At 31.2% G+C, this 17484-nt stretch overlaps 1 protein-coding gene across 1 annotated transcript in view; it reads left to right on the forward strand.

The window, feature by feature from the left end:
• LOC107444320 (cell adhesion molecule Dscam1-like) overlaps positions 1–17484 on the forward strand; it is a 159371-nt gene that overhangs the window by 55515 nt on the left and 86372 nt on the right. Inside the window, exon 4 of the mRNA XM_071177538.1 lies at positions 14122–14418. Within this exon, the coding sequence (XP_071033639.1) occupies positions 14122–14418 (297 nt within the window). The remainder of the gene's footprint in view (positions 1–14121; positions 14419–17484) is intronic.

Here is a 17484-nt window from a genome sequence, read left to right on the forward strand (position 1 = left end):
AATTCGTGATATAAATCAAAAATCGTCAAATAAATTCGTAATATATAAATTCGTGAAAAAAGCGCTTTCGACAAAATACTAAAATAGAGATCTATCGACAAAGACTACTCACTTCTGCCTTGCTTATGCTCTCTCTCTCTCTGGTTATTTCAGTTTCCGTTTTTAAAAGCGCTATATGTTGAGCCATCTCAGCTGGATTTGGCATGTGACATTTTTAGCGGCAATCATTGGTCGATTTTCTAGCGTTGCCATTCGGGGAATTCTAATGAGGCTTTTTTTTGTCGCCGTGTAAGAGAAATATATATATATAGATTCTGTTGATAAAATCAAATTACATGATATTTAAATTATTCATTTGGTAATTTTTCCATTCGTATGGTAAATGTCTTTTGAATTTTCAGGTTTTTCAAAATTCTACTTCTTACGACCAGATATTTACTAAAAATACCAAACTGAAATAATATATTATAACCGCATAAATGGTTTTTATGCCATGCTCCTAGATATCGTGATAAAACTGCCAAATTGTCTTCTCATTTACTACTAAACAGCATGGCAATAAAACCATATTTTATTGTTAATTCTACCTAAAGCCATTACTAAAAGCGCTTCGGTAAAAATTTCGTAACTTTTTGAGGTTCCCATAGAGCGAGGACTCGGTAAAATTTACTACATTCTGGTAACTTTTACCATACTACACTATTTTCTTAGCGTAAAATCCTAAGAAAAAAGTTTTTTTTTTTTTAAATTATTAAATGTTTCGGAAATTTGAAGGATACTATATTTCTGGTTTAAATTGAGATGCACCTTTAAATTATATTATAATTATACTGAGCTCAAGAGTTATGTTATGGCATATTTTGTTATGGCTTCACTTTTTGAAAATCATGACTCCAAATTATTACAAAAAATCATTTCATTACGTTTAATATAATTTCAATTCGCTCAAAAGATGAATTTTGCCATTAAAAAAAACCCACTCTTTTTAACAAAATAAGTTAAATTTATATTCAAAATGTAATATTTTGAATATATGTTTTTAAATATGAAAAACAAAATTCCAAAGCATAGTTATTAGCTGTTAGCATTTTGTATCGAAAAATATTAAAGACTACTTTTAAATAGTTTTTTTTTTATAATTTCAGAATGCAAATAAGAACAGCTTTCAGTTATAAATATCAAATCACGTAACTTAAAGAAAAGTAAATCAACTTATGATGTTGAGTTAAAGAGAAAGATTGTGAAGATTCATTTTAAAATTTAATTAAGTAAACTACTTGTTCAAGCTAAACATTAAAAAAAATTGACGTAAGCAAATAATTTATCCTTACTTTATGCATACTTATATGCTTTGCAAATAAAAATGCTCTCAGGTATGAATTATATCTGATTCATACATTTATCACGTAACTTTCAGTATGGTTTTATCAATTTAATGTGTTTCTACGTGCGAATACTGCTCTGAGCATAAACATTTAATAATTTTTTTAACATATATAAAATGAAAAATATAAAAATAAAAAAAAGATTTTACTTAGACGTAGAGACAAGAAAAAGAAACTTTCAGAAATCCCAAAGGCACTTTTCTCTTATTCGCAGACACGACAAATTTTTAACCAATTTATTTTAATTTAGTACATTTAAGACGTATGCAGTTTATATAAAACGTGAAGAATTATTTTGTTTCACTCAGAAAATTTTGTAAATGAAGGATTATTAGTATTTTAAGATATCACAAAATCACCATACATTATCTGTTAATTAATCTGTTAGTGCATTAAAAATATCCAGCTTAGAATCTTATCACAATTGTATCACTGATTTTTAAAGTTATCAATATATTGTCGAATATTTCTGGAATTTCGTTTAAAGGCCGAGATGAATCAGGGTGACTCAGGTTCGAATCCCATTGGTAGCTGATTGACTTATTTACTTTTCCAGACGAGTCATGGGTTAAAATCTCTTTGACGTCGGGCCAGCCATGGGAGGTTTTCACGGCTTTCTTTCAAAGTAACGTAATTGCGGGATCGTTTTATTAAAAAATACTTCAAGAAGGCCATTTTCTTACACCGAATGATCCAGAAGCTGGCTTATTTTTAGTAGTATTCGACGTTACAAGGCTATACGGTGTAAAAATTTTCACACTAAAACTATGGTAAAATAACTGGTAACTGTCCGTCCATCCGAACAACCGTAAAGTTTACGGTAAAGAATTTTTTTTTCCTTTATGGTCTTGAAACTATTTACAAAAAGTGTGGTTATAAGACCATGAATACAAAATTATACGGTTTTTTAACCGTTTACAACTAGCAATTTTCAAAAACGTAAATAAAAATTTATTATTTCAATAGATATAAGAGCTCGGCTTTACGTAAGGTAATGGGCATTGGAGGGTGCTGGGCACTGGAAATTCTTCATATGTTGAAGGGAATTGAGTAAATATTGTGGTGCCAACACTAGGACTCGAACTCCAGTTCTGCCGATCATGAGATTGACAGATAAGTCCTGCTCGGTTATGAGTTGCAAGGAACTGAGTTGCTTCATTAGGTGGTTCTAGTTAGTGCGATAAAATTCCGGTTTTTTAACCGTATTTGGTGAAAGCAGTTAATAAACAGTTTTTCTTAAACTTAACAGTTTGATTACCGTTTTATTTATGATTATTTGACTGTTTTGATCGAATACGGTCAAATAACCAGTTAATAAATTGTTATTTAACCATATTTTCCGAGAAATTTCTAACGGTGTAGTGTTAAAAATCAATAGTCGTAAATCCAATTCGGTTAGGCTTTTCCACAACGGTAATAGAGTTAAATAAAATATATTGTCTACCTTTAAAAATTTCTTATATGTTTCCTTTTATCGATATGCGTCATTATATGCGTCGTAGAAGTCCAAAAGAGAGAATCCTAACGCTCAACCCCTCTCCCCTAAAATGATGATGATCTGGCATTTCCTCTTTAATTTTCACAAGCGTCTAAAATATTGATATAAAAAGAAAGAAATATATTCTCATTTTTTTTTATCTCCCTGTTTACTGCTCTACTCCAAGAAATGGTACAAAAATCAGAGGAGATATATAAAAAAATGCGTCTGTTTAGTTTTTTTTCTTCTTTTGGATTCTTCTTAAGATCGATCTCATTCTTCTCTTGAGATTTAATCTTGTTCCCGAACCAAAAGACAAGGGCTATTATATTTGATTAGTTGATCTTCAGCTTAGCTTTCGGATTCCTTTTCCTGGAAGAAAAAAAAAGGAAATTAAAGGGAGCACAAAAATCGGCGTCGGACAACAAAAATATGAGGAGAAATAGTTTTTCTTACCGCTATTGGAGAAGATTTGTGATTTCACCTGTGACCAAACAGTTAAATGTCTCCTCAATTTGAAAAAAGTAATGACAGCTGTATTTATTTACTCATATCTTAGCCGATATGGTAACTTGTTCCTTTTTAGGTAACTCTTTTTTACTTTCGTAATAGAGTTTTCGTTTCTTTGATAGGATAATTCCCTTAATTTGAGAACATATGAGGAGTTATTTCCTGAGGGGAGTTATTCCTGAAATAAGGGAGTTATTTCCTGAATGGAGTGCATATTTTGTTAATGTTTTATTTCGTTTTAAATTACTTCAATTCTTTTTATATGTTTCTATTTTCGACTTACTCACAAATATGCAACCCATGTAAATTTTTTTTTATTGCCAGATACTAACAAATCGAGTTAACTTCCGTAAAATTTCTAAAATTTCTAAAAACTCAAATAGGAAAGATACATCAGTTTCTACACAGAAAAAAAAATTATTTTACTTTATTTCATAACCGTCTTTGAACAACCGACCCAATGTTAGGGTTTACGACCACTAATGTTCAACGCCGTAGCCTTGTAATTTTGAAACCCAATCCAGAAGACAAGGGAACTCCTGGATCAAGTATTAGGAGAAATTTAACTTCGTGGAGGACTTTTTGATGGAACTGACCCACATATGCGTTACATTTAGAGGAAAACCACGAAAACCTTCCACGGTTAGCCTGACAACAAGGGGACTCTAACCCATGATCCGTCCAACGCTGAGGATATTTTATGTCACCTCTATGGTCAACCCAATCAGAATATGATAAAGTGTGCCATGTCAGTGGCTTTACGGGAACACTAAAAATTCCATTAGTTTTTACCGCAGCGCTTTTGTCATGTTTTTGGTAAAATAAACAATAAAATATTGTTTTATAATGTGTGATAAAATTCGGTAATTGTGGTAAATTATGGTAATTTGATCATGATAACTTAGAGCAAGGCATAAAATTCATTTATTCGGTTAACTTTGCTTTTCAGTCAAGTATTTTTTTACTAAATGTCTTGTAATAAGAGCTACAATTTTAAAAACCAGAATTTCTGGTATACCGTTACCATATGAACGCAACAATTACCTAAGGTGTGCGTATACTTTGGTTTTATTGACCAGAATTAATTTTCCTCTTTTTTTCCGAGAAATGTCATTACCATCCAATACAACAATTTTTCTAAAATTATTTTCTTCGAGAAAAAAATATCTACACAACATCTACACTGAAAATTTCACATCTATACAGAGAAAAAAGTAGGTTCAACACTACCAGAATATGATAAAATGTGCCACGGCTCTGGCGGGAACACCAAAAAGCTCATTAGTTTTTACCGCAGAATTACTTTTCTTCTTTTTTTAAGAGAAGTGCCCTAACCATCCTGCACAATAATTTTACCAGAACAGGCAATTAGGATCGGCAAAGGAAACTACCCCTTTTTACACACTGTAGGCATTTCAGGGCTATAGCATAAACTGTTCTGAATTTTAAGCAAGGTTAAGTTTGGAAATTGACAAGGTTTCTATTTGCAAGGTTGATAAATCAAGATATTTTTTTAAGCTTCGTAATAGCTACTACTTTTATATGCTGTTTTGGATTTAGATATTGTTGAAAGTCAATTTTTTCTCCTAATCTTTTAAAATTAAGTTAATTTTTTTGTCTGTCATTGTTTCGTAAAACAAGATTTAAATAATTTAATAAATAACAAATTTTATTGTTAAAAGAAGCAATGTTCTAAATAAAAATTATCCATGAAATGAGAATTTAAATACAGACACTAATTGTAATTATATTCAGTACTATTTTTGAATAGAAAAACTGTTCGCCCTTTGTTTTTAATATCACTTTCATACGAGTGAACGACATCGTATAAAAAATTAAATTGGTTGAATGAGTTTATGAATTCATTAACTCAAACGTAATTACGAACCTCTTTTCCTTCCACTTTCATTAACTTTCATTATTTAGGATTTCTAAGTTCTTACTATTTTTTGGTATCCAGTTTCTCTGTTTCATGCATACGCATTTTATTGCAGAGTAGAAATGAAAGGAAATTTGGATTTTACCTACATGAATGAATAAGATTCAGTCAACTTCAANCATATACTTTGGTTTTATTGACCAGAATTAAGTTTCCTCTTTTTTTCCGCGAAATGTCATTACCATCCAATACAACAATATTTCTAAAATTATTTTCTCCGTTGAAAAAAATATCTACACAACATCTACACTGAAAATTTCACATCTATACAGAAAAAAAGTAGGTTCAACACTACCAGAATATGATAAAATGTGCCACGTTTCTGGCTTAACAGGAACTCCAAAAAGCTCTTTAGTTTTTACCGCAGAATTATTTTTCTTCTTTTTTTACGAGAAGTGTCCTAACCATCCTGCACAATAATTTTACCAGTATTTTTTTTTCCGAGAAAAAATATCTACACAACATCTACCCAGAAATTGTCACATCTATGCAGAAAAAAAGGTAGGGACAACACTACCAGAATATGATAAAATGTGCCATGTTTCTGGCTTTACAGGAACTCCAAAAAGCTCATAAGTTTTTACCACAGAATTAATTTTCTTCTTTTTTTTACGAGAAATGTCATTACCATCCAGTACAATAATTTTACGAAAATTATTTTTTCCGAGAAAAAAAATGTAGGTAAAAATAGGTAAGAAATAGTTAAAAGCTTAACGTCAAATTTGTTTTTAATTTTCACCTTCCTTTTCTCCGAATTTCAATTAAAATACTAATCCTCAGCAATAGAGCAAGGATTAGAAAGCTGAACCATAGAAGAAATCCATCATGGCAAATTCTGTTTCGACTACGTAAATATAATAAAATTAAAAGTACAGAAAAAAGTGAGTTCCTTTAGATAAACCCTGCTTTATTCCCTGTAGAGTTTCAACTGCTTAATAATGTATCTCTCTTTTTCTGAATAAAATAATAAAAAAAGCAATAAAATGCCAACAAATTCGTTAAGACTAGCTGAATGCCAGTTTTCCTAAGGGTTTTAAAAAAAATCAATAAATCAGTACAGCAAATCCCAGAAAAATAACAGTTTATTTAAGATTTATTACACCAAGAAAAAGATACAGTATCATTTTGCATGATGCTGTTACTCAATGCCAAGTCATGGAAGTCCAAACTTACTACGATCATGCTTATTTTCTCTGGTACTTATCCCTTTCAAAGGAACTGTAAGTAACCTCTGTTCACAGTATCTAAAACTGTACAGTTAACAGGAACGTATTAAAACTGCATCAATGCCAGTAATGCATATTATCGAAATTAATCAAGCCTCATCGTTGTATTTTGTTAATGTTTCATTTATTATTCATTTGTAAAATGGGTCTTGTTTTGGATTAATGGCGTGTGCATTTTATTTGGAAGTCATCACACTTTTCAACTGTGTTCAAGAGTAATACTAAACAGTACGCATGCGTCGTCTTTGCATGCGTTGCTATGGCGACCTCTGCTGTTTGATATTTTTTTTTAGAATTCTTTTCTTTTCACCAGCAGTCATTATTAATGTATTTACATAATAATAATTTAAAGTATTTTTATATTCGTTTTATTATTAACGTATAATTACTGTCTTGACGGTGATTTTAATATAAACATAAATACTGAAGAAGGAAGGTGACGTCTTGAAACACATACATAGGCAGGATTTATAAACCAATCCGAAGACAAACAACAATTAAGACAGGTTTTGTGTCAGAACGAGCTAATTGAAATTTTTGAACGGCAATTAGGATCGGCAAAGGAAACTACCCCTTTTTACACACTGTAGGCATTTCAGGCCTGTAGCATAAACTGTTCTGAATTTGTAAGCGAGATTAAGTTTGGAAATTGACAAGGCTTCTATTTGCAAGGTTGATAAATCAAGATATTTTTTTAAGCTTCGTAATAGCTACTTTTATATGCTGTTTTGGATTTAGATATTGTTGAAAGTCATTTTTTCTCCTAATCTTTTAAAATTAAGTTAATTTTTTTGTCTGCCATTGTTTCGTGAAACATGATTTAAATAATTTAATAAATAACAAATTTTATTGTTAAAAGAAGCAATGTTCTAAATAAAAATTATCCATGAAATGAGAATTTAAATACAGACACTAATTGTAATTATATTCAGTACTATTTTTGAATAGAAAAACTGTTCGCCCTTTGTTTTTAATATCACTTTCATACGAGTGAACGACATCGTATAAAAAATTAAATTGGTTGAATGAGTTTATGAATTCATTAACTCAAACGTAATTACGAACCTCTTTTCCTTCCACTTTCATTAACTTTCATTATTTAGGATTTCTAAGTTCTTACTATTTTTTGGTATCCAGTTTCTCTGTTTCATGCATACGCATTTTATTGCAGAGTAGAAATGAAAGGAAATTTGGATTTTACCTACATGAATGAATAAGATTCAGTCAACTTCAAATAATGTTTAGAAACGGAAAAAAACTGTAGCAAACTAAATACATATGGGTATTAAATTAATTATTACAGATGCAAATTGAATATTCTGGATATTTGAAGGATAAGAATTTCTAAATTGTTATCAATTAGTATCTCACTTATAACATCTCACTTATAACATCAATAACATCTCTTAAGGCGAGTTGAAAAAAGAAAATGGTACAGCAGAAATTCGAAGAAAAGAAAAAGGCAATCAGTACAAGATCGGCTCTCAAGATGTGCTATAGGGTGTACTACAGGCTATAGATCAGGGCTGTACAGTATGTCGAAAAGAATAAATCTTTTTTTCCCGAACAGCTTTAGTACGCAAAGTTATTGATATTCGCGAACGCAATGACCTATAGAGGGCGTTGTTATTTGAGACGAATGACTGCTAGCAGAATAACATGATCATCAGTTGCACTGGAAATTTCTTCAGTGTTGCATGGTTCTTTATTGCGGCTTATTAAATTAAAAAAAAAATGTGTTTCATATTCTTTCTTATGCAAGTGGAAATAAAATGAAGTATCTTTTTGTTAGGAAAGGAACATCCAAAACACATCGGAAAATATTTGCAAAAAACTTTCTTATTAGAGTTAAAACCTAGTGCCTAAGAAATCGTTCTACTAAATTTAATGATCTAATTATGAAAGATCTATTTAAACTTTACATCCCATACTTTTCTGAATCATATTACTTTAAACATTTAAAATATTCAAAAAGTATACAGAAACACATAATGTTACACCTTTAGTTTGGCAAAAATGTTTTTGACAACAATTTTTACAAAGAATTATAAGCAACAAACGTAAAATAAGAAATGCTTACGATTAAAAAAACGATTCTAAAAATTCCTCATATAAAAAAAAATTATATTGTTTCTTTTTTTTTGTTCTTAATCAGACGTAGAAAACCATTCTGCAGAGAACTATCATCAAATTCGGAAAAAAATTATTTACAAGTGAATTTTTAATTATGAAAATCATAACACTTAGAAAAAGAACACAAAATATTAAATTCTAAATTGACAAAACTATCTTTGAAAGAAACGCTCTTAAAAGCAGCAGAATTTTCAAAAGACAGAGCAATTGAACCAACTAAGAAAACAATGGAAATAATAATATGACCACCAAAGCCGACGTCTTCAGGGGGTACTGGCCTCGGAAGCCATAAACCAAAAACTTTTCTATTGAGAGCGTGAACAAATGCCGAAATTAACTCTCTCAGAACCCCGAAGGTTTTGTACTTCTTGGACTTCTACAATGTCTTCGGGGTACTGAGAGAGTTAATTTTGGCATTTGTCCTCTCTCTCAATAGAAAAGGTTTTGTTTTATGACTTCCGAGGCCGGTACCCTCTGAAGACATCGGCTTCGGTGGTCATATTTTTATTTTCATTGTTTTCTTAATTGCTTCAATCATAATACTTACTTACTTTATAAATCCAGAGAATTCCAAAGGAAATGCTCTCTGTTTGTAAATTTTATTCTCAAATAATATATACATAGATTATCCTTTCATTACTTTTAGATGACATACCACATAACAAAATTTAATACTTGTAAGATCTCGAAATAAATTTCAATATGCAACTTAAAAACAGAATAGCGGATTTCTAGTTGAAATTATTTATTCAAAATTAAAAAATACTTACCAAAAAACGATAAAAATTTATTAATAATCAACACAAATACTATTTCAAGTAATTCGGATGATTCTTTATTATTTATATAGATACAGAAATATATACTATTCTATAAAGAAAAAAGATGTTCTATAACTATCTCAGTTCTGCACTTTCTTAAATCACATTTATTCATTGGAATGAAGTAAGCGAGGTTGACTTCACTTTAATTTGTGATGAGTAGAAAAAAAATGTAAATGTAATGTAGAAAAAAGATATTATTTCACCGTAATACTCATATCTGTAACAGTATGCGATCTCGAAATCGGAAGCTATCGGTTGCAAGTTTGTTGATAATATAAAGGTAAAAAGTATTGAGAAATTGTTCTTTAAATGTTGGGAGCGTTCTGTTTCAGAAAGATTTACCTATGTTCTGGGTTGAAATTTCAAGTTCTTCTGCCTTTTCATTAGAGAAATCTTGCTTCTTATTTGCTGCTAAAAAATAGCGTCCTACTCTGCCAATGATTCTGACAGAATTAAATAAAAACTTAATAAATAAAAGCCTGAAAATGTCCTCCCCGCTAGAGGGCGTATTCAAGCGTTGCAATCGCGAATTGGCAATGCAGGTAATCTTTCTTTCCTCATTATTTATTTTGCTTTTGCCAGCCTCGCTGAAACTTATCCTCACTTGTCCTTTCGAGAAAAAAAATGCCTATTAGTAGCAGTAATTATGAAGAGCTCATTTTAGGAAACAATATGCATTGATATCTTTTTAAACTGTGATGAATAAATAGAACAGACTAAATTCCTTTTTGTTTAAAATATGATATCCTTTTCAACACCTATATTTCCATTTCCGCCAACAACAAACAATATTTAAATCATGTTAATCAACCTTCATGTTTTAGCATTAAATAACGTGATAAAAAATTAAAAAAAGTTATTGCAAGAAAAATTAGTACTAAGTCAGTTTTAAAATCTTTCCAAATACAATGTCAATCTCGTATGATCCTCTAATTACTTTCAAGCTTAAATATCCATGGAACTAATTGCACAGACTTTGCAGTTATGAATAGTTTTGAATATCTAATTGTGTTACTATGGCGAATTACACTTTTAATCAACTGTTCATCTTATTTGTGAGAAAGAAATTACATTTTAATCTGTTCGAATGACATTAGAAATTATACGAATTTGCTTTTATCACAATTTCAGAAACGATTACTTAACTTTTATCAGATAGAATTCCTTTGTAAAATTACTTATTAATTAAATTTTTTTAAATTTTATTTTGGATTGTTGTTTAAAGTTTCAGGTTATACTTTAAACAGTTAGAATTTTTTCTTCGTGTAGTTATTGTATACTATGCTACAGCTGTGTTTAAATGAAGTTAAATAAATTTATAATACAAGTTCTGTTCATTTTTTTTTGAAGAATTGATTGTTTGAATGTACTCTATTGTTGTTAACTCTTAAGAATAAATAAGTATAAAAATTGTCTTATACAATCTTCTAAAATTAATTACTGAAAGGCTTCTTTTCGGAAGAAAATAAAAAAAAAGCTACAATTTTAACTCGCAGAATAAGGCGGTTTTAATTTTAAAGCTATGTATTTTAATTTTGAATAGAATTATGTGGTCCCTTTAACAGACAATTATTTCAAAAACTTAACAAAAAAAATCAATATTTTTTAGAAAGAGAAATGGGAAGATTTCCCTATCGTGATCTGTGGCAGAATAATCGCCAAGTCTTGGAAACTTCCGGGCAGTGGCTTTCGATAAACTAAAAAAAAAATCACAGAAAGGGACCAACTCGAAAGGTATAACTCGTAGCCACAGGGCAAACATCTACATGTTTTTTTTAAAAAAAAATTGAAAGTTTAAAATCTACTTGGCATCTTGGCGATTGTAGTTGGCGAGACAGATCACGATACAGAAATATACCCAAAAAAATTTTTCATTGAACGGTAAAATTATTGATTTTCGATTATGTATAATAATTATTAATTTTTGTCTTTTGCCTTTTTTCCAATCTTTGTATCGTTGAAATAACTTTTCAAATAATAATAAATAAAACAAATAGATCCCAAACACTTCAAAAAACACTGAAACGCTAAAAAAATTTTAAAAAAACTTTTATTTAAATGTTGATCCGTTTTGCATTATCAAAACATTGGATGCTGGTTTGAAATGTACAAAAAATAATCTAAAAGTCATGGACAATTGTTATGAACTCACAGTTTTTACAAATATAATAAAATATCTATTCATAATAGTGATTCCATATACCGAAAGACAACTAGCGAAAAACAGGGTCAATATATAAAATATGGTAAAACAATACATTATGATTAAGTAAAAAAAAATTGTAAAATGTTGGAAAGTAGTGGAAAAGATTAACCTGTTGAAAGGTAAATTTATGAAAGTGCAGCTCATTTTAAAGATGTTTCTTGTGAGTTTCTTTCATACACAGACCTCTTATTTCCTGCATTCGTTTTTAGGTTTTTCTTCCTTTAGGTTTTTTCTTAGATTAATGCTATTCTATCCCTGGGATACGATCAGGTTTTAATCTACTTAACGGGAAATTGCTTTGTTCTCGGTTCTTATTAAATCTAATAATATTTAGGTTTCATTTTTCTGCCATTGATCTCAATTAGTTAGTGTTCTTATTTTTTTCCCAAACCCAACCAGTTATAAAAAATCCTTTTTTTCTCTTATTTCTCGGAAATAGATTTAGGTTATCCTACGATGCTATCAGAATCGGCAAAACCTTATACCGTGAATATAATCAATAAATATAAATACAGTTTGTAGTGTTGATTTTTGACTCCTTCGAATTGATATATCAATGACATTTCACGAATATTATTCGTTATTAAGAGTAAATATTTGAAAGAACTATTTTACTACTTTAAAATTTCCTTAAAAAATCTAATTCTTATAAAGACGTGTTTGTTTATTAATTTAGCATATTTCTTTTCTTCCTACTAATTTAGTATTTAGTTTCTCCTAAATGCGAAAAATGTTGGTACTATGATACATACTGGGGAGTGATTCAAAAATTGATACACATACTGTTATTTTCAGCATTCAGTGCGTCAATTAAATTAAAAGAAATGTTAAATAAACAATTAAAACAATACTTCCTAATTCACATATTAACACATTTATATGATACCTAAAACACTGGCCAAATTATTAGACGCACTTAAGATTCTATGTCAAATCGTAAAAATATTAAATAAATAATAAAAACTCGGGCTACAATAATGTGCACATATGTATTAAACAATTAATGTGCAACAGACATCTAATTGTTAAGATATAAAACTTTAAAAAAGTTGATATTAAAACTTACATAGTAGCACACAAAATGTTCAATACGAAAATTGAGATTTGTCTGCTGCAACCACCAGAGAATAGATATTTGCATTAAAAATTTACAAATGTGTGTGTAAATATTTTCGTCCTAAATGAGTGTTATCGAAAGTTAAATTGGAGAATTTTTTCAAAAATTTCTGATACGCACATGCTAAATTATATTCACAAAATACAAAAGAATGGAATAAAAAAAGCAACATACACAATTATTTTTGTATTTGAATAAATATTTTCTTGGGTGCAAAACCTGAAAAATAATTTTTTTTTCACCGTTGGTATGTTAAATTTCACAGAAACGAGGAAATTAGGTTTTTATTAATGGGAAAAGTATTTAAAACCCATATAGATTTTTTACGAAAATTGTCGACAAAAAATGACAACTAATATATTTTAGTTCGCGGGCCACAAAAAAAAAAAAAGACTCCGCGGGCCGCCAGTTGGACACCCCTGCTCTAACCCATGATCCGTCTACCACTGAGGATATTATACTTCAGCAGTGTGGTCATTACGAGCCTAGTACAGAATTCGTATCATGCAGTAGTCGCTGGGATTCGAACACTGATCACCTCGTTGGGAGGCGAGCGCTCTATCCTCTGAGTCACCATGACAATTTAACAAATCTAAAGAAAAATATATTAAGTATTACGTAAATGAATCCCAATCCTTATCAGCCCATACTATACAGCTTTATTGTTTCTACGGTGATGAAACCGGTTTGCACTTGTTTGCATTCGGGTACCAATTGGTTAAATTAGACGATATATAATATAAAATCCACGATTGGTCATTTTAGACGATATATTAAATAAATATAGACTGTTTATTAAATCAGATCTTATATTAGTATATTATAATAATTAGACCAAATTATTAGACGCATTGTAGTATTTTAATAATGACATGTTTTGCAGGAGTTTGTATGCAATACTTTTATATTTAAACATACATGTAATGGGGTTTTTATTCAGGAGATTTTTTATATACTTTCTATTTGTATTTATTTTCAACGTATTGCATTACAATGTTAACCAATTGATACACGGACATAAACAAGTGCAAACCGGTTTCAACCTCGTAAAAAAGCTATAAATATGTATAGTTTCTCCTAATAATTAACATTTTACATAGAATCTTATAGTGCGTCTAATTATTTGGCCAGACACTGTAGTGACTTTGTCCAGTAAATACCTTTTTAAAGTGTTAAAGTAACTCTTCCCTATTTTAGTTTTATCATAAATTTTTCAATGGAAAAATTGTTCAGAACACGTTTAAACAAATTTAGTGGTTTGAATTTTGTAATATTGTTACTATTAATTTTGTATTATTTTTCAGAGCCATACGGGCAGGTACCACCTAGAATAACGCATGCAGCTTCTAAGATTTTCGTGGAAAATGGAGAGACAGCTTTACTGCCCTGTGCCGGGCAGGCTTTTCCGTTGCCCAACTACAGGTGGTACAGAAAAGAAGTTGGAGCATCCCCTACACCGGTTCGCTTGAATCATCGAAGAGAAATTGTTGGCGGGACACTAATTCTGAGAAATGCGGAGATAAGAGACAGCGGAAGGTACATCTGCGCCCTGACAAGTTCAGTCAACGAAGATAAAGCAGAGACAGAGTTAATTGTGACAGGTGAGATTAATAAAGATGTACAACACTATCTACCAATAAGTATTTGGACACGTGTGATCGGAAAGAAAAACAACTTTATTCATAATCAATAGTTGGGTGAGCCTCCACGAGAGGCAATTACAGCGTGAACCTCCCAGGGCATACTTTCCCAGGGCATACTAGTGGTATTTTCTTCCACTCGGCTTGGAGAAAACATGCAAGTTCCTTCACCTATTTTGGACGGGTAGTACACCCCTTAATTCGGTGATCCAACTCGTCCCAGAGGTTCTCGATAGGGTTCAGGTCTGGGCAGGCCAGTTCATTCGATTTACCCCATTGACACCATACCAAGCTTTGGTTGGCCGAGCGGTATCGCCCGCCAAGAGCTCTGTTAAGCATGGAGGTGAAGAGTTCGAATCCCGCCGTAAACCTTGGTGTATTCTTTGTGATGTCCTTCTCTATTGTGCTATCTGTTCTTCGACTTGACAAAGGTTTATAAGCCTTGATTGAGCACACAAGCCTGGAAATGTACGTTGAACCAATAAGCCAAGCTTTGGTGATCCTCGCAACATGACAGCTGGCATTGTCGTCCTGGAAATAACAGGAGTCCACCCCGTGAAACTGCCACAACGCAGGAAGCACATTGTCATCAAAAATAGGGCAGTAGGCATCTTGCATGGGATTAATGCCGATGTTGTTCCCCACACGATATATACCGGCTGAGGGCGTGACGTATCTCAGGACCGCAGATATAGTCATTTGCATAGGTGTCCAAATACTTATTGGTAGATAGTGTATGTGAATAAGAAGTACCTTACGAAATTGCATAAAGTGTTTTAGCTCAGGCCTGTTAAGGGCCGACAAAAAACAGTATTTAAAATATCTTCGAAAATTTTTAAAATTCACGTTTCAGAAAACACTACAAACAACTATTGCTAGTAACTACAAATTGAAAAATAAGTATCTGCGATGGCTCAGGGGATAGAGCGTTCGCCTTCGGAGAAATTTACCTTCTTGGAGGACGTTTTGAGGGAACTAACCCGCATTTGTGTTACATGGAGAAGAAGACCACGAGAACCTTTCACGATTAGGCTGACGGCAAGGGGACTCTAACCCATGATCCGTATTCCACTGAGGATATTTTACGTCAACACTGTGGTCGGTGCAAGCCGAGTGCGGAATTCGTATCGACCAGCCATTGCTGGGATTCGAACCCGGTTAAACTCATTGGAAGGTTAACGCTCCATCCCCTGAGCCATCACTCGCCTCATCAAATTGTCATCATTATTTTGCAATCTAAGTTAACTGGAAAAGTCTACCCCGTTTTCTAATCAGCCTTACAACTTTAAGCACATTGCAGTGATTTCATATTTCTACAAGTTTATTAGAAAAGAAATTTTTATTGCTGAATTAGCCCGATTCATTCCAGACAATTTTCAATAAGCTTAGAGTAGTGAAAGCTATTTGTAAATATTTATATTAAAGGTTTGCTGCAATAATCTTAATAGCAAATTGCACATTTTCTAATCAACTTAAGGATATAGAGACTCTTTGTAATAGTTAACTGACTGGAGACTTTTCCAATTAGTATGGCGCATTGTAAAATACCTACCGACATTTCCAAATCACTGGAATGTTCAATTAGTCTACGACAGGCATATTTGGCTTTTCGACACTAGAGGACGCTTTCTAATAGATATTTCTGAAATTTTATGGTACATGGAAGACTGGTATGACTTGTTAAAAATTTCTCGAAAAAAATGGTTAAATAACAATTCGTTTAGTTGCTGATTTACCTTATTCAAACAAAACAGTCAAAGAACTATAAATGAGATGGTATTTGAACTGTTAACTGAGAGAAAAACAGTTTATTAAGTTCCTTCACCAAACACGGTTAAACATCCAGGATTTTATTGCACCACCTAGACCTCTTTAATAAAGCTATTTAGTTCCGTGCAGCTGGGTACATATTACAGTCTGGTACATATTACATATTATCTGTATATATGGGTACATATTATCTGTCAATCCCATTTAATGAGGATTCGTGTCCCTACATTGACATCACCATATTTCCTCCTATCCCTTCAACGCACAAAGTTTTCAGAATCCAACACTCCCCTATTAGAACACGGTACTTTCATTCACGCTTAGATGCTTAATTCACGCTTAATTTCACCATGAAGCTGTTTATGGCAAAAAAATATAGTTTTTCCAATCTCTTACGATAACAACCAAATAAACTAATTAAGCCATATTCCACTGCTCATTTGATAAAAAAAAACTCAATTTCAACCTATCTCCAACGCCCATTTCATAACCAGAAGCACAGCTCAAATGTCCAGTTCAATTAATTTTTTACCGTTTTGAAGTCATGGTTGTGGTAAATGGTTAAAAAAACGGATAGTTTTGTATTGATGTTTTTTTTTTAACCATACTAGTTGTAAGCGGTTTCAAAACCGTAAAGGTAAAAGATGTTCTTTACCGTAAAATTTAAGGTTAATTGGGAGGGCAGACGGCTGTTGGTTATTTTACAGTAATTTCAGAATGAAAATTCTAAAAGTGTGTACAAGTCTTTCATGAGATCAGATACAGGAATGAAATGCATTTAGTCCAATATTCAAACCCTCATTTTACATTACTTTCGTCTCTTTTTTTTCAGATTTCTAACATTTTTCATGTGTTGTATTCACAAAATCACAAAAGCAAACGAAAATGTAACTTACAGAAAATCAAAGTTATAAAACCAATTATAAAAGAATTACTCCCATACATTTTTAAAATGCTTTGAAATAAATACAATTTTAAAATATTTATTAAAAATTGAGTGTATACCTAAGAGAAATCAGGGGGATCAGTTTATTTTATTTTTTTAAAACATGAATTGCAATTTAAAATTTAGATTCTGCTCGACTTCAGAAATTATTGTAGAGCATTTCCGAAAGAAAAAAAATAATAACAATAATAATAATAATGTATCAGCTCAAATTGAAAACTGATCAACTCTTATAAAGAAAACTTTAGTGAGCTACAAATCTAATCAAAAATAGGACAAATCTAATGTAATCACAAATCTAATCAAAAATC

The sequence above is a fragment of the Parasteatoda tepidariorum genome, chromosome 1 (genome assembly GCF_043381705.1).
Source record: "Parasteatoda tepidariorum isolate YZ-2023 chromosome 1, CAS_Ptep_4.0, whole genome shotgun sequence".
Lineage (NCBI taxonomy): Eukaryota > Metazoa > Arthropoda > Arachnida > Araneae > Theridiidae > Parasteatoda > Parasteatoda tepidariorum.